The following is a 19,170-nucleotide window of genomic DNA, read 5'->3' as shown; positions in this document are numbered from 1 at the left end:
GAACATAAGAAATATTAGTAGGTGTAGCTATTTGGCCCCTCGAGTCTGCTGTCATTCAATAGGATAATGTCTGATTTGATTGTGGCCTTAGCTCTACTTTTCTGCCTGTATGTCAAAAATCTGTTTAATTCAGCCTCGAATATATTTGATGACCCCAGTCTCCACTGCTCTGAGGTAGTGAATTTCAAAGATATTCTCTGAATGAAGAAATTCCTTCCATCTCCATCTTAATTGTTGGAACTGTGCCCCTTAATTCTAGATTATCCTACGAGGGCAAACATCCTCTTGGCATCTACCCTGTAAAGCCCCCTCAGAATCTCTTGTGCTTCAATAAAGTCACCTCATTATTCTTAACTCAAGTGCGTATAGATCCAACCTGTTCAATCTCTTCTCATTTTGTATGTGGTCCTGCTGAGGGTTATTTGCCCAAAGAAAGTAACATTGTTTTTCTAGCCCCACTTCTCACCTGAAGTGTTAAATCTGCTTCTTTCTCCGTAGATATCGCCTGACTTGAGTGTTTTCAGCAGTTTTTTAAAAATTTCCAATTTCCAGAATCATGTTGCAATTTGCTTTTGTTAGTATCATAGAATCCCTAAATGCAGAAGGAAGCCATTTGGCCCATTGAGTCTGCACTGACCACAATCCCGCCCAGGGCTATGCCTGTAACCCCACATATTTACCCTGCTGATCCATGACACTAAGGGGCAATTTAGCATGGTGAATCCACGTAACCTGCACATCTTTGGTGTGTGGAAGGAAACCGGAGCATCTGGAGGAAACCCACGCAGACATGGGGAGAATGTGTAAACTCCTCACAGACAGTGACAGACTGGAATTGAATCCAGGACCATGGCACTGTGAGGCAGCAATGCTAACCAATGTGTCACCATGCCGCCCTTTAGTTTAGTATTTTATATCTTTTTACTTGCTTTAGTTGGGCCTAGTCCAAGATGTTACAAGGATATTAATGAGGAATACTTGACTATAGTAGAATATGTGAATGCCTTTTGTACCTGGCAAGAATATCAGAATGTAAAAATTAATTTTCAAGCTAGCATACCCCAGAAAATATGTTTTGCACTTATGACAGTGGTTATATCATTGATAATCTGGCCACGAACAAAACGCTCCCTGAATTTTTCAAGACAAGCTTACTGAAATAGTTATTGTGAACTTGTCATTACAGTGTCAACATAACTCCAGATGGACTGAAAGCTATCGTGACTCTTTCCAATGGTGATATGCGTCGATCTTTGAATATTTTGCAGGTCAGTTATTTGTTTGTGTTGTACAAGAGTTGGAAGTGCTGGCACCTCCTTGTTTGACACTAACCAAATTGTGTACTGAATCAAACAGAGCACGAATATGGCGTATGATAAAGTGAGCGAGGATACGGTGTACACCTGTACTGGTCATCCACTGAAATCAGACGTTGCAAACATCCTTGACTGGATGTTAAACAAAGACTTCACCACTGCATACAGGAGTATCCTTTGGGATTGAAAGTAGAAGAGGTTATATGTAATATTGATATTTTTAGTGATATGATATTTGTACATTTGTTTCTGTTTAGACCTGACTCATGGAATTACATGGAAATTAAAGCATGGAAACAGAGAATTCAGCTTAATGTTTATCTTCCAAATGAGCATAGTCCCGTAGGCCGAATTCTGATGACCCCTTCTTTCCTTCAGCCACATATCTAACCTATTCTTTAATGTTGACGTAGTCTCTATTTGATTTGCTAATTCTAGTACTGCAGCCCACATTCTGATCACCCTATGTATAAGAATAAAGGTTTCTTTTCTGGTCTCTGTCCTAAAACGAATATTTAATTTTGTATCTCTTTCCTCTCATTCCAGGTCTCATAGTCACTGAGAACAAGCTGTTTCTATCAACCTTTCTTATTGCTCCTTTAGCCAGAATTTTACAATGCTTGGCGAGCATGCACCCAACCCAAAAGCATGTAAAAATACGTGGGAAGACGTCAGGCACATGTCCCAAAACTATCACATTCACGCGATATTTCAGATGGAGGGAGGCATGCACAGGAATCACCAATCAAAAAACCAACTTAAATGAGCTAAACGGCAGTTGACTGGGATTTTACGTTGCTCATCTGCTTTTATGATTGGCAAGTGGGCCAATTGGCAAGGTGGCTTTTACATTTATGCTGCAACCTCAATCCAGGGAAAGATGAAAGTCGGGGCTCAAAATTAACAAAGACATCTGGGAACTGAGGTCTGTGTGTGATTGTGCTGCCTAGACACCCGTGGCATAGTTGTTCCACTGTAATCTAAATTTTTATAGATCAGCAGCTCCCTTAGGCATCTCTGCAGCAGTTGTGCCCTTGAGCGAGCACATTGGAAGTACCAGCCTGAGCGTAGCTTTTTCTCAGTGCCCAGCCTCCACCCACCCTCCCCAGCAGTGCTTAGCCTTTCGTGGAGCATGTTTCACACTGGATGGCTATTAATTGGACAGTCAGTGCAATATCACATTATCAACATGATCTCAGGCAGGAACAGATCACGGATTACTACAGTGCAGGAGAGGCCCTTCTAGTCTTCACCAGTGTGCGAAAGGCCCTGACCTGCCCATCTAATCCCACTTGCCAGCACTTGGCCCACAGCCTTGAATGTTATGGCATGCCAAGTACTCATCCACGTACTTTTTAGAGGATATGAGATATCCCGCCTCCACCACCGTCCCAGTGCAGTCTAGACCATCACCACCCTCTGAGTAAAAAAAAACATTTTTCTCAAATCTCCCTAAACCTCTCACCCCTCACTTTTAACTTGTGTACCCTTGCAACTGACCCTTCAACTAAGGGGAACAGCTGCTCCCTATCCACCCTGTCCATGCTTCTCATAATGTTGAATGCCTCAATCAGGTCACCCCTCAGTCTTCTCTGTTCCAACGAAAACAACCCAAGCCTATCCAACTTCTCTTTATGACTTTCCATTTTGGGCAGCATCCTAGTGAATCTTCTCTGCACCCCCTCCAGAGCGTTCATGTTCTTCCTATAACGTGGCGACGACCAGAGCTGCACACAGTAATGTAGCTGTGGTCTTACCAAAGTTCTGTGAACAGGCTTCACATTTTGGGGCATGCCCCAAATGTAAAATTCAGCCCACAATTTAAAACACCATCAAATCAATCTTCAATTTCCTCTCCTAATGTAAACAACCCCAATTTTTGTCATCATCGCTTCCTCATACCAGAAAGCATTCCAATTAATCTGTGCGGCATTAATCTAAGTTGCCTCAACATCCTTTCATGTTGTGCTGAGAACTGGTCATACTACTCAGTTATGGCTAACTGAAGTTTTATATAGGTTCACCAATATGTCTTGACTTTAATTCATCATGAATAGTTCTGCTTTGGTGACTGCGTATTTAAATAATATTTAAAATAAAGGTGGCTTGTAATTGTGGTTTATTAATATTGATGGAAAGCTATTCCGAAACAAAATATAAGATGATTTTTAGTGACTATCAAAAATCTCTCTCGGGGATTCATCCATCTTTATTGCACATATCCAAATATCAAAATTATTTTGTTTTACTCCTCTCAAATTCAATCTGAGCTTGTCCAGGCTTCTTCTTTGCATTTGTAAAAATATGGCCAGAAGCCTCCGGAATCAATTCATACACACTAAAGGTAGCTTTCTTTACTACATCATAATCTATAGATATCTCTTCCAGCAATGATGCATGCACCTCATTTGCTGTCCCTAGCAGTCAACTTTATATAAGTTTCCAAAATCCTTGAACGTATTGGCACTTGCTAAATTTATCCCCATCTTTCTTGGAAGACCATGTTTGAATGCCCCACACACACACACACACACACACACACACACACACACACACACCCCCCCCCCCCGCAATCAGATTTCTGGTCCTGCCACAGCAAACTGATCTCAACTATGTCACTGTGACAAAGGTAAGCTTTCCTTCCTCGTTCTGCCTGAAACTTTTGACACAGCTGACCACATTGCCCTCCAATGCTTTTCCACTGTTGTCCAGTTGAGTGGGACAACACTGGCCTAGGTCAATCATTTCTGTCTAATTCTAGCCCAAGATTTGCCCCAGTGGCTTCCCACTCCTGTACTATTATCTCTGGTGTTCCTCCCCCAAAGATCCTCCTGTTTCTCATGTACATGATGCACTTTGATGCTATTAGTTTTCAATATAAGCTGACGACATCCAATTCTATCTCATCAACACCATCTCATTAAAACGTAAGAACATTAAAAGAGGAACTGAATTAGGTAGTGAAGCCCCTCAAGCCTGCATCACCACTTAGTACTGTTTCGAAACCTTCAGTCATGCCTTTGTTACTTCTAGACTTGACTATTCTAATGCATGCCTGGCTGGTCTACATTCTATTCTTTGTAAACTTGCAGTAATCCAAAAATACTGCCCATGTTCTAACTTGTAACCCTATACGTGCTTCCATTCATCACCTCTATGCTCGTTGATTTACCCTGTCATGTTGTTTGGCTCCAGGAGCCAATTACAAAATTCTCGTCCTAATTTTTAAATAGCACCATGACCTGGACTCTACCTATTCCTGTAATCTTCCAAAGATCCTTAAATGGAAAAGTCACAGAGGACTGGAAAACTGCCAATGTAATATCTTTATTCAAAAAAGGTGGGAGACAAAACCAGGTAACTATAGGCTAGTTAGTTTACCTTCTGTCACTGGGAAATGTTAGAGTCCATTATAAAGGATGTACTAGCAGAACATCTAGAAATGCACAATATAATCAAGCAAAGTCATTATGGCTTCACGAAGGAGAAATCATGCCTGACAAATTTGTTAGAATTCTTTGAGGTAGTAGCAAGCAGAATAGATACAGGGGAACCAATAGATGTATTATACTTGGATTTCCAAAAAGCATTTGATAAGGAAGTACGCAAAAGTCTATTTAACAAGATGGTCTTAGGGATCGTATATTAGCATGGATAGAGGGCAGAAAGTTGGAAGAAGAAGAGCATTTTTCAGAATGGCAATCTGTAACTAATAGAATGCCATGGATCAATGCTGGGACCACAATTATTTACAATATATATTAAAGACTCGGAAGAGGGAATTGAATGTACTATTGCCAAGTTTGCGATTGACACACAAATAGGTGGAAAGACAAGAGGTGAGGATGGCACAAGAAGTCTACAGAGGGATGTAGACAGGTTAGGTGAGTGGGCGGATGTAATATAATGTAGGGAAATGTGAAGTTATGCACTTTGATAGGAAGAATGAGGAAGCTGAATATTATTTAAATAGAGAAAGACTGCAGAAAACTGCAGCACAGAGGGATTTGGGGGTCCTTGTGCATAAATCACAAAAAAGCTAGCATGCAAACTCAGATAATTGGGAAGGCAAGTACAATGTTGACCTATATACTCTATTCCCTTTTGAATAAAAATAGGGAAGTCATGCTAAAACTATACAAAGTACTACTTATACCATACGTGGAATACTGTGAACACTTTTGGTTCCCTTATTTAAGAAAAGATATACTGGCATTGGAGTCAGTCCACAGAAGCCTGACTAGGTTAATCCTAGGTATGGAGGGATTTTCTTAGGGGAGGTTAAATAGGATTGGGCCTGTACTCATTGGTATTTTGAAGAATGAGAGGCACCCTTATTGAAAAATGATTCTCAGGGGCTTGACAGGGACGAGTCTTGAATGAAACAATTTTTTGCTCTGTTAAGCAAGTTCCTGGAAGAATCTGATTATATAGCGGTATGGTTAATGGCTCAGTAGGTAGCACTCTCACCACTTGAGAGGTTTGTTTCCCCTTGTGGGAGAGTCTAAGACCAGAGTAACGTCACAGTAAGGGGTTACCCATTTAAAACAGATGAGGAGGAATTTCTTCTCTGAGGATAGTGAATCTGTGGAATTCTTTACTGCAAAGAGATATACACGCTGCGTCCTTAAGTATGTTCAAGGCTGAGATAGATTTTTAATCATTTTAAATTCATTTAAACATTTTTGTTGAGGGTTATAGAGATAAGGTGGGGAAGTCAAGCTGAGAACTATGTCAGATCAATTATGATCTCATTGAATGGCAGACCAGAATGGATGGGCTGAATGGTCTACCTCTGCTCTTTCATCTTAGGTCTTAATCTCTCCTAGTTCTGCAACCCCCTGAGATACCTGTACTCCTCTAACTCTGGCCTGTTGAGCATCCCAGATTTCATATGTTCCACCTGTGCTTTCAGCTGCCAAGGTCTGAAGTTCTAGAATTCCCTCCCTGCATCTCATTGCCTCTCTACTTTGTTTTTTTCCTTAAATCCTCCCTTTTTGACTAAGCTTTTGGGCATCTGCCCTAACATCTCCAGGTGTGGTTTTGTGTCATATTTTGTTTTCTAATGCATCTGGGAAGTGACATGGATGCTTTAATTATGTTAAAGATATGTAAATACCAGTTGTATTGTACAATGCTTTCTCAAAATATATTTATGCAAAACTTTGGTTGAGAGAATTTTATTAGAAAGTGTCATTATGTATAATGGCCTATTAAAGATCTTGTGCAATGACTTTATACTGTAAGCAGAAGTTTTCCAGGCCATCGTGCTACAGCTATTTTCAAATAAATAACTCGGCAGGATATTTAGTTTAAACAAACATAGTGGATGGGATTCTCCAGCCTCCCAGCTGTGTGTTTCTTGGCAGTGGGAAGCAGTATGCCATTTTCAGGCAGTGGATTCTCTGGTTCCACTACTGTTGATGGTATTTACCATCGGGGCCACCCTGCACTGCCAGGAAACCCACAGGCATGGGTGCTCAGCAGGCAGGACCAGAGAATATCACTGGTGTGAACGGCCAGTAAATTCTAGCTGGTCTTTTTGAAATCCCTTAACTTTCTCTTCAGATATCATGGAATTAAAGACATTAAAAGGTTTAGCCCTGCAAGATGTTTTGACTGAAATTCATACTTTTGTGCACAGAGGTAAGTGGTCTTGATTTTGTTAAATCGGTGGCATGTTGCAGTTTTATTTACATTTTTTTTTCTTTAAAATGATCAGTAGTAAACATTTAAGTACAACATCACTGCCAAAAAATTGCCTGTTGCATTGCCTTTACATAAGATATCTTTATATTTTCACAGATTAAAGAACGGCTCCTAAACATTCAGTCTAATTTTGTATTTAAATGTCTTTCTTGTTTTATTTCATTAAACTGGGGATTAGTATCATTTCCTTATATCACCTGGGAAAAGGTCAGACTGAAGTCCTGATGAGGGCAATGTGACATTTTTGTTTTCTATTTTACTCCTGTAATTGTATAAAGTTGACCATTGTTTTATTAGCTATAATTGTAAAGTTAATATTTTGATGAATTCAAGAAAAGCTATGTTCCATCACTCAGAGTCTTGAATAAAATAATTAAATTTTTGCTCTGTTAGGCAAGTTCCAGGGAAACCTGATTACTTCCAATCCAAAGACTCTGGATGTTATGTTTTGGTAAGGTTAATATTGCTAGCTTGGCACATCAGCTAGCACTCTCACCATTTGAGTTATAGTTCACACTGCAAAAATTAAGCAGGTAATATAGATTGTCATTTCAGCCCAGCACTTTGGATATGCATTTCAGTTTTTGAATGAGGATGTTAAACTGAAGCCTCATCTGTCTTTTCAGGTGAACACTTAATATAAAAAATCCCATGTCACTATAGGGTAGTTCAGGGATTCCTCCTGGTGCCCTTTAATGCTTAGAATTATGGTATTGCTGGCATGCAATATTGATACCATTATTCATTCTTGGCACAGCTCAGTGGTTTGCAAGACCATTAAAGAAAGTGGCTAAAGGTCACACATAGGCAAGACCACACACGTTGAGGCTCGTCTTCACTTCACCAGACACTTTCATTGCTTTCAAATATAGAATCATAAAATCCTTATAATGCAGAAGGAGGCCATTTGGCCCATCAAGTCTGCACTGAACCCAATCCCACCCTGGCCCTATCCTCATAATCCCATTTATTTACTCTGCCAACTCCCAGACACTAAAGGGCAATTTAGCACGGCCAGTCAACCTAACCCACACATCTTTGGACTGTGGGAGGGAACTGGAGCACCTGGAGGAAACCCATGCAGACACAGGGAGAATGTGTAAACTCCACACAGATAGTGTTCCAAGGCAGAATCGAACCTGGTCTCTGGAGCTGAGAGGCAGCAGTGTTAACCACCGTGCCACCCACGTCCCTGTTAATTGTTTTTAATTCAAGGTGCCCACCACCCTGTCATGGCCAACTCTGCTTTGACACTCCTCTTGATTTAAAGGACTAGCAACTAAGAACAGCGCTAGTAAATCAGGGTAAAATGCTATACAAGTACCAGGCAAACATCCTAAGTTTACATGCTGACAGGTCTTAGGTAGACTATCAGCGAGGGTTCTGTGGAATTTCTGACCAAGTGGAAGTCGGGGTTCCAGTAAAAATGGGTGCTCCGTAACTTCCGATGTCGTTATAGTGCTCAATAGCAGAGAACATCTCTGCTTTCACTGCTGTTGACATCAGACGATTTGGGCCTATCTATTTTGGGCAACCAACCTGAATTTAGATTTTGTTCAAATCAAAGCCACTGCTGTTTTTTGAAATAAGTACCATGTGCTTTTTTTCTTTAAAAAAAAGAACATTATTAATAATGGAAGAATCCAAGTGGCTAAACACAGAGCATCCTGAATCTCTTGAAGAATTAGATCCAACTTTTTGTAATAATTTTTAATACAAAACTCAGTAAAATAAACGCAGGTGCCTTAGTAAGATGCTGAACACTGCTTAAATTATGCAAAAATCTATGTATAAAGCACTCTTTGGAAAAACATTTATGGTGTGCTTACAGACTGAATTTACAAGTTTCTTTGTATAAAGTATTCTTAGTTCAGTTTTTTTTTTGAGAATTCAGGTAGAAGTGTTTCAGCCTATCTCTTATGTCATGTAAACTGGGTGTTTCGTGTTGCTATGTATTAATAAGGAGATGTTTGGGGAAATCTCAAGGGCGCATTCAGCAAACAGTGTAGTTGATAGCTTTGTTACAGCTGTGTGCATTCAAAAACTCAGTAGAGACCAGGTCCTGCAACTGACACCATCTGCTAGGTGATGCTGGATGTTTTCTTGCTCTTGTCTCCTTGGAGACCATTGGTGTTTCCATAACAACAAGATGTTCTCTTGTAGGAGGTACCACTTGGTGGATTTTGAGTGTATGATCTAATAAGTTATTAAAGTGTGTCTCAATAAACAGTAAGATTTGACTTTTGGTAGGTTTTGATTTGCATCAACTTTTGGTCTGTTGCCCCATTTCAGATTACTGCTGCTGTCAGCTTATTGCAGGAATATACTGTGGTTTACTTGTGTGCAACAAATTAACTTGTATGCAACAAAAAATCCACAGTTGGATTCAGTACTGAAACTGGACATATTTAAATATTTTATGGTAGCTTGACCTCCTACTCCGCCCTCCAGGTTTTATATATTAGGATTTTTTGATTTGGTGTTTTACTTAAAATAGAAACTTCAACTTGAAACTTTTAGTTATGATAGAAAAATGTACCAAATCCAAATCCTAACAGTTGGTCTTATTTTATCTGTGAATCTCAGGCATCATAATCTCTGCTTTGACAAAGGGTCATCTGGACTCAACATCAGCTCTTTTGTGTCCTTACAAAAGCTGGCAGACTGCTGAGATTTTCCAGCACTTACTCTTTTGGTATCATAATCTCTCACCCCTCACATCTGTCCCTCCCTTTGCTGTCCCTTGTCCCTTTTCCCCTTTCCCAAATCAGTGGCTATGCTGCCAGGTGCCTACCTCCCACTCTCTAGAACATTCACCCTGGACATTGAATGTAAGAACTAAAAGTATGAGTAGGCCATCTGGCCCCTCAAGCCAGCTCCGCCATTCAATAATATAATAATAATTTCTCCACCTACTAAAGACCCTCCACAGGCCTTTGATTACCACTCCTAATTTCTCTTCCAGCTTCGTGAGGTACTCTGCATACTTTTCTACATTTAAATGTGAGCTTTTATTTTACTCATTCATGGATGTGGGATGATAAGACTATCATTTATTGCCCATTCAAAATTGCCTTAACAGAGTAGCTTGGCCATTTCAGATTAGATAAGAGTTAACTACATTGGAGTCACATATAGACCAAATAGAGTAAAGATGGAAGATTTCCTTCCCAAAAAGACATGAGGGAACCAAATGGACTTCTACAACAATCTGGTAGTTACTTGATACTATTACTAACTTTTAAACTCCAGATTTATTTAGTTAAGTGAATTTAAATTCCAAGCTGCCAAAACGGGCTTTTCTTGTCTTTGGATCATTAGTCCAGGTCTCCTGATTACTAATCTACTACATAGCCACTGTGCTACTGTTCCCCAAATGTAAACTGATGCAATTGCCTTTGCCTTGGCCTAAGGAAACAAAAACTAATATTACTTAATTTTAATAAGTATACTGAATTCAGCTGATTAGTTACCTCTTCTGTTTGATTGAAAAATGTTCATGTACAAATACTATTTGTAATCTGCATATATTTGACTTCCTGCTGTGATAAAAGTGACAGTGGTGGGTTTTTACACAACTCTTGTAAGAATTTGTGAACTGAGCAAGATTGCCAACCTATATCTTGCTGCTGAGCACTTTTGTTGGAAAACTAATTTGATTGTATCATTTGATCCTGTTTCTGAGCACATAAAACTGGCCATTAGAAAGTGTGTGACACTAGTCATTGGAAATGGCTACCACCAGCCCATGTTGTTTTTTTCCTATTTTGTCCCTCTGTATTGAGTTTTTAAAAAGAAGATTATTACGTAGTGTTGTGATTATATGTACAGTATTTGTTTTTCAGTTGATTTACCACCTTCGGTTCGTATTCACTTATTGATCAAGATGGCTGATATTGAGTAAGTTTTATTTCGTATTTTTCTGCTTAAATGGATAATTCTAGGATCTGCATATCTGTGTATGAAAATGTAAAAGTATTGGTGAAATTAGCAAATTGGTGCTATCCAAGGGATTTTTGTAAAACTGAAATTTGCTGAACTTAAAATTTATTCAAAAACTCCATTAAGATCAGGTTAGAATTTTGTGTATTGTTGCGTGGTGATAAAATGTAAGATATCATTCCCTTCATGGTGTGAACAAAATTATGTTTAGTTTTGTTACCCTTTTATTATGGGAACTTCACGAAGTAGCTCAAGAGGTATCTTCATCTCGATTCAGGACAGATGAAAAAACAGCTGGATATTCTGAAACTTTAGTCAGCAGTCTCTGTTTAGAAAATGTATATGCACAGGACAATAGTGTACAAACAGGAATAAAATTGAGGGGGGTCGGGGGGGTAGCTTTGCAAACATATTACAAGTACTGAATGGTACACTAGTTCTAATTGTCAAAAAAACTTACAGAAGTGCTGACTAGTTCTAAATGGACTCCTAACAAAATAATACCGAACAAAAAATCAACAATATGAAAGCAAAGTACTGCAGATGCAGAATTTGAAACAAAAACAAAAAAAGCTGGAAAAACTCAGCAGATCTGACAGCATCTGTGGAGAGAGAGAATAGAGCCAATGTTTCAAGTCTGGATGACCCTTTCAGAGCTGCAATCAGCAATGTGTAACATTCTTAAAAAAAATAAGCAGTTGTTTGATTTTTTTTAATTTTTAAAAAATTTTTATTAGTCACAAATAACGCTGCAATGAAGTTACTGTGAAATTCTAGTCACCACACTCAGGTGCCTGTTCAGGTCATTGCACATAATCAGCACGTCTTTCAGGCTGTGGGAAGGAAACCAGAGCACCCGGAGGAAACCCATGCAGACATGGGAAGAGAGTGCAAACTCCACACGGAGAGTGACCCAAGCCGGGCATTGAACCCGGATCCCTGGTGCTGAGAGGCAGCAGTGCTAACTACTGTGCCATTGTGCTGTGCACAATAATGTACAAAGATCAAGCAGGACTCTGCACCTGAAACTTGATAGCTGGATTAAGCTAATACTACATAACTCCATCTCTACCCTGCTTCCTTAACTGAACCTTCTATCATTAGGAATCTACATGGAAAATGAGTGAAATCTGAGAAACTGATCAAGAACAAGACCTATAACTGCCTCAAATATGTTTGTTCTTGGAATAGTACTTTGAATTGTTTTGTTACTAATCAGTAGAGACCATAAATTGAAATACGAGTATGAACTGTTACGAAATTGATTACCAAAGTGTTAATAGCACTTTAACACCCATTTCCTGAATGGAAAAGCATAGCTACAAGAAATCGTGTTTTCACCCACGAGTATTTTTGGTCAGTCTTGCAATGTTCACACACAAAACTACCCTACCTAACCTTTTACATTACTCTGTGTAGTAAAGTGTGTTGATTACTTGGATAACAAAATGTGATGATACTGGAAATCGGAAACAAAAACAGAAAATGCTGAAAATACTCAGGTCAGACGTTTGGGAGATAGAAGCTAAGTTTATATTTCAAGTCAGTCAGAACTGGAAAAGTTAGAGATATAACATCTTGGGAATGGGTAAAGGAGGAATGAAAAAACAAGAAGGAAGGTCATAGTTTCCATTCCAGGAAGTTAAAACATTGCAGATGCCCTCATCATAATCCTCCAAATTTCTCTTGATTCCAGATTTGTTCTTTTAGATTCAAAAATTGTGCATTTCACCGTGCAATTTGAGAAAGGTGACCGATAGTAACCAGGAAATTACAGACCAGTTAGCCTAATGTCGATTGTTGAGTCTATGATTAAGAATAGGATGGCTGAATGCTTTGAACATTTTCAGCTGATGAAATTTTCTTTTGAGGGTGTGATTAATTTCTTGAGAGAGTGGCACATTGGTTAATGCTGCTGCCTCACAGCACTAGGGGCACAGGTTTGATGCCCAGCTTGGGTTACTGTGCAGAGTCTGTACATTCTCCCTGTGTCTGCATGGATAGCCTCTGAGTTCGCCGGTTTCCTCCCTCAGTCCAAAAGACGCGCTGGTTAGTTGCATTGGCTATGCTAAATTCTCCCTCAGTGTACCCAAACAGGCACCCGGAGTGTGGCAACTAGGGGATTTTTACAGTAACTTCATTGCAATGTTAATGTAAGCCTACTTGTGACACTAATAAATAAATTTGCTTTAAAAGACTTGAAAGCAATGGACAGTAAAATGTTTAAGGACATTTCTTATATGGACGTTCAGATGGCATTTGATAGTTCCTCGAGACACTGTTGAAGCTCGTGTAATTGAAGGGAAGTTACTAATTTTTGAAGAAATTGATTGACTGGAAAGAGAGAGTAGGGACAGAATTACTACAGTGCAGAAGGAGGCTGTTCGGCCCATCGAGCCTGCATTGACCACAGTCCCACCCAGGCCCTATTCCTGTAACCCCATGTATTTACCCTGTTAATCCCCTGACACTCGGGTCAATTTAGCATGGCCAATCAACCTAACCCGCATACCTGTGGGAGGAAACCAGAGCACCCAGAGGAAACCTATGCAGACACAAAGAGGACATGCAAACTCCACACAGACAGTGACCCGAGGCTGGATTTGAACTTGGGTCCCTGGCGCTGTGAGGCTGCAGTGCCTACCACTATGCCATCTCGGGCAGGAGCCTTTAACTATTAATGACTTGGTAATAGGATATAGAGCTACATTTTCTGTTGAAATAAAAAATGGGAGAATGGTAACTGTGTAGACAGAAGTGAGAAAGTATAAAAAAGATACTGATGGATCAAGTGAATTGGCATAACTGTGGCAACTGAATCTCAATGTGAGGTCATCTATTTGGGGCCTAAAAAGGATGGAAGAGTATGGGCAAAGAGCTGGAAACAGGGGAAGCCTAAATACATCTGGGTGTCCAGGGATACACCATAAAAATGTCATTAGCAAGTACAGAAAAGAATCAAAATGTTTAATATAATGTTGTCCTTTGTACCTAGTGGAATAGGAAATAAGGGGGTAAAAGTTGTGCTTTTGCAATACAAAATCCTGGTTAGATTACACCTGGAGTACTGCAAGAAGTTCTTGGAGTCATACCTTAAGAAGGGTATGTTGACCTTGGAGGGAATGCAACATAGATTTATGAGAGTGATATCTAGACTCTTGAGGACTCAGCTAAAAAGAAAAGATTTCGGGGTATAACCCCTGGAATTTATAAGGTTGAAGGAATGATTTGATTGATTTTAAGGCATTAATGTGGCAGATAGAGCTGTTCACGATTTTGCACTGATTGGAGATTCTAGGGCTGGGGGCATAGTCTAAAATTTAGTGCCAAACATTTGAGGAGTGACATTGAGAAACACTTTTTTGTGCAAAGTGTATAGAGGTTTGTAACTCCAAGAACAGTTTATACGAGATCAACTGTTGCCCTTAAAACTAAGATTGATTTTTGTTAACCAAAGGAATGTTAAAGAATATGGGACAAAGTCAGGTATATAGAATTTTTATCACAGGTAGCCATGATAGAAACTGGAAGCGGAGTAGGCCATTCAGCCCTTCGAGCCTGCTGCACCATTCAACTTGATCATGGCTGATCAATCATTCAATATCCTGATTCCCTACCACCTTTCTCCGTTATGCCTTTATCCCTTTAGCCTTTCTACCTAATTTCTTCTTGAAATCACACAACAATCTGGATTCATCTACATTCTGTGCTACTGAATACCACATATTCACTACCCTCTGGGTGAAGAAATTTCTCCTCACCTCAGTTCCAAAAGGTTCACCCCTTATCCTCAAAATATGACCCCTATTTCTGGAGTGTCCCCCCACCCCCACCCCCACCCCCACCCCCACCCCCACCCCCACCCCCACCCCCACCCCCACCCCCACCCGGTAAATCTTCGCTATTTTCCCTCTATAGCAAGGATATTTTCCTCAGATAAGGACACCAAAATTATACGCAATACTCCCAGTGTTGCCTCACCAACAACCTGTACAATTGTAGCAAAACATCCCTATACCTATACTCAAATCTTCTTGCTATGAAGGTAACACACCATTTGCCTTTTTTACTGCCTGCTGTACCTGCGTGCTTACTTTCAGCAACTAATGCTTGAGGACTCCAAGGTCTCATTGAGTATCCACTTCTCAATTTGTATCCATTCAAGTAATAATGTGTCTTCCTATTATTGATACCTCACATTTATCCACATTCTACTGCATCTGCCATGCAGATGCTCACACACACAGCCTGTCCAAATCACGCTGAAGCATTTCTGCACCCTCCTCACAGCTTGCTTTCTCACCCAACATTGTATCATCTGCAAATGTGGAATAATACATTCAGTTCCCTCTTCCAAATCATTAACATATAATGTGAACAGTTGGGGTCTTAGCACAGATCCCTGTGGAACCCCATTGGTCACTGACTACCAATCAGAAAAAAATCCATACATGCCAACTCTTTGCTTCCTATCTACTAACCAGCTTTCTAACCATTTCAAGACATTACCTGCAATCCCATGTGCTTTAACTCTACATAGTAGTCTGTTAATGTGAAACCTTGTCAAAAGCCTTCTGAAAGTCTAAATAAACCACATCCGCTGGTTCTCCTTGGTCAACTTTACTAATTATATCCTTAAAAAATTCCAGTAGATTCATCAAGCATGATTTCCCTTTTGTAAATCCATGCTGACTTTGCTTATAATACTGTCTTCTAAATGCTGAATTATGAAATCCTTGAAAATGGATTCTAGTAATTTCCCCAGTACCAACGTTAGGCTCACTGGTCTATAGATCCTTGCTTTCTCTCTACCTCCCTTTTTGAATAGCAGGCTTATATTAGCTACCCTCCAATCTGAATTGAATGGTGGAAAAGGCAAAAGGCCTGAAAAAATACTGCATGGTGGAACAGCGATTAACACTGCTGCCTCAGCACCAGAGACCTGGGTTTGATTCCTAGCTTGGGGTTATTGTTTGTGCGGAATCTGCACGTTCTCCCCGAATGATATGCAGGTTAGATGCGTTGGCTGTGCTAAATTCTCCCTGAGTACCCAAACAGGAGTCCAAGTGTGGTGACTAGGGGATTTTTACAGTAAATTCATTGCAGTGTTAATATAAGATAACTTGTGATGCCAATAAATAAACTTTTAAACTACTCCTGTTACCTGCGATGAGGTGGAAGGTAGGTTCTAATGATGATGGTTCTAATGGAAGTATAAATGAGAATAACAGAATTACAAATAGCTACTTCTCCAAGATTACAGAGCTGTTTATGACGAAGTAGTTACTATTGGACATCAATTCCTCACTTGACTGTCATCAGTTTTCCAGTCGGGCTGGAAGATCCATCACCAACTGTCTCGTTGATGTTGTGAACTAATTTTGTTCTAAAATTATCAGCATTTTTGCAACACCAACCACTGATGCAACAAATTTTTCAAAGATGTTTTGATGGGGTTGATTATAAGTCGTAGTTATGAAGCTGTTAAAATTTGAGATTCTTGTCCATTGCACTCTGTGTAAGACACAGTGACTGTACTTGCAAAAGTGTTCAATTAACAGCAGGTGTGCCCAGGGCACTTAGCTAAGCTAATACTTTTCCTAATCCTCATTTAATGATATTGTGCTCTTCTGGTCTCAAATACTGGAAGTACACGGATGATTTGATGGTTGCAGAGTCTAGGCCATGAAAGTACGGTCAGTGACATCCAGGAAACACGATGACCTCAATAAATGATGATGAGAAAACTGCAGTTAAATGATACTGAATGTAATGCCATGGACATAGACCCTTGACATAAAATTAGGCAATTACAGCCTGACATACAGTGTGCCCGAACAGGCACCAGAGTGTGGTGACTAGGGGATTTTCACAGTAATTTCATTGTAGTGTTAATGTAAGCCTACTTGCGACTTTAATAAATAAACTTAAACTTAGACCTTGAAAATGCTGGCTATACACATTCAAGCCAACTAGAAGCAGGATGGCTTGGTGGACAATATGATTTAAAACAAAACAAGTTTATGGATCTTCATTCTCAGATCCCTCATCCCATTAGGCCTCCTGTCCATTGTGTTTTATTGATTTATGCTGACTACATTGTCCCTTGCTATGTCTGTGTGTCAGTCTGGCCTTATTCAGATTGATCTTGGGCCCTCAGTGTCAAGTCACACAACAGTATCCTACATGTCACAAATCTCAAACTTCTAAAAACAGGAGAGTTAATATTTATATTTCCAGAAAATCCCTTAGGCAATCTACCCAATTTCAGACCTGGCCATCCCTACCACAATGTGGAGATGCCGGCGTTGGATGGTAAGAAGTCTCTCAACATCAGGTTAAAGTCCAACAAGTTTATTTGGCAGCGCTAGCTTTCGGAGTGTAAGGCTCCTTCATCAGATGATGAGCACTTGTGTTCACAAACAGGTCATATACAGACACAAATTCAGTTTACAAAATAATGGTTGGAACGTGAGTCTTTACAGGTAATCAAGTCTTAAGGGTATAGACAATGTGAGTGGAGAGAGGGCCAATCACAAGTTAAAGAGGTGAGTATTGTCTCCAGCCAAGACAGTTAGTTAGTCCTCACTCACCTGATGAAGAAGTCTGAGACTCCAAAAGCTAGTGCTGCCAAATAAACCTGTTGGACTTTAACCTGGTGTTGTGAGACTTATTACCCCTACCACACCGAGAACAATCAGAGCAGCTCAGACGTTTGACTAAATTCAACCCCGTAAGAGTAGGACAGGAAGGTACTGCTGTAACCCTGTTTCTTATATGGTTTGGATCCTAGTGAAGTACTTAAATGATGAAATGTATATGTATTTCACTGCCTGTGATGTAGGAATGGGGTGCTGGTTTGTAATTTTAATTTGAGTAAAAATGAATTAATATTAATTTGTTATGGCCACAAAGCATCTTCAAACAATGTCCCATGGAGTACGAGCTCCCTTATTGAGCAAACTGAGGCTTTCTCGAGAGGAAGCGTTCAGCGGGGGGCTTTAAGCCTGTTACTTCACCTGCACCATTATTGTAGATCCCAAGGTGTTGCACTACCTAGTGGTGAGCTGGGGAAGTGGTCTCTTTCTTGGTACACAATAAAGGGTATTTGGTGATGGGAAATCGGCATTTTGCTGAATTATTACAATATCCCATCCACAACTTCCCTATTATCTGATGAATTTATCTATTTTTGTTTTGACGTGATTGTAATATGTTTGTTCTCAATCTGATTGCTTAGCCTATATGTGAATTTTTCAATGTAAGCTACACTGCAATTCAGCTTTTGGACTGAGTCTTTATTGTGTAAAAGACTATTATTTAAAAGCTATTGTCCAAAAAAGAAAGCAGTGGCTGTGATCTGAAATTATTGAATTTTAAATCCAGAAGGCTAAAACGTGCCTATTTGAAAAGACAGGATGGTGTTTTTCAAACTTGTGTTGAACTTCATTGGAAGTTTGAGGACAGATGTTAAGGCTGTGGAGGCCAGGTCATTGAGTGTTTTTAAGACAGAGATAGATAAGTCCTTGATTAATAAGGGGATCAGGGGTTATGGGGAAAAAGCAGATATCAACCATGATTGAATGGCAGAGCAGTCTCAATGGGCCGAGTGGCCTAATTCTGCTCCTATGTCTTGTGGTCTGATGATGGATCATGGGAAGCTCAGTAATATTTGCAGGCAGGAAAGTGGTGATCAGCTTATTTGCATGTAGTTTCCCCAATTTGAGAAGACTGTGTTGTGAAAAATGAATACAGTACAATAATGGAAAAAAGTACAAGTAATTTGCCCCTTTACCTGGAATGGATGATGAGGGTGGAGGTTTTAAGACAACTTTCAAGTGAGTGGTGGATTGAAGAATAGATCAGGACGTTGCAGAAGGAACAGTCTTTTCTGAAATGCTGAAAGAGGAGGGGGAGAAGGTGCTTCTAGTGTGATGGAAAGGGGACTTGATTGTAGTTTTTTGAGAAGGGAAAGGGAGAATGAAGTCCAGGAAATAGGATGGACAAAATTGGCAGCCCTGTCAACAGCGTTTGAAGGAAAAGAAGTCATTTTGGAAGCACTGGTATGTGGAAGGTGGTATCATCAGAACATGTGTAATGGTGATACTGGAAGAGAGTCCTTACAAGAAGTGGGATGGTAGGAAGTGCAGGAAGGTAGCTATGAGAATCAGTAATGGTGGCTATTGGTCAATAGACTATAGTG

The 19,170-nt window shown here is 39.9% G+C and overlaps 1 protein-coding gene across 1 annotated transcript in view; it reads left to right on the top strand.

Annotated features, from left to right (window-relative positions):
• The window catches only part of rfc5 (replication factor C (activator 1) 5), a 47,462-nt gene extending 36,415 nt beyond the window's left edge, over window positions 1–11,047 (top strand). Inside the window, exons 7-10 of the mRNA XM_080208416.1 lie at window positions 1,187–1,268; window positions 1,357–1,486; window positions 6,885–6,962; window positions 10,871–11,047. Of these exons, the coding sequence (XP_080064542.1) occupies window positions 1,187–1,268; window positions 1,357–1,486; window positions 6,885–6,962; window positions 10,871–10,929 (349 nt within the window). The 3' untranslated portion in view covers window positions 10,930–11,047. The remainder of the gene's footprint in view (window positions 1–1,186; window positions 1,269–1,356; window positions 1,487–6,884; window positions 6,963–10,870) is intronic.
• The last annotated feature ends 8,123 nt before the right edge of the window (window positions 11,048–19,170 follow it).

Source organism: Carcharhinus amblyrhynchos, chromosome 20, assembly GCF_965287045.1.
Source record: "Carcharhinus amblyrhynchos chromosome 20, sCarAmb.v2.hapA, whole genome shotgun sequence".
Taxonomy (NCBI): Eukaryota; Metazoa; Chordata; class Chondrichthyes; order Carcharhiniformes; family Carcharhinidae; genus Carcharhinus; species Carcharhinus amblyrhynchos.
Note: the sequence above shows the minus strand (reverse complement) of the source record. Positions and strands in the feature narration are given on the sequence as shown.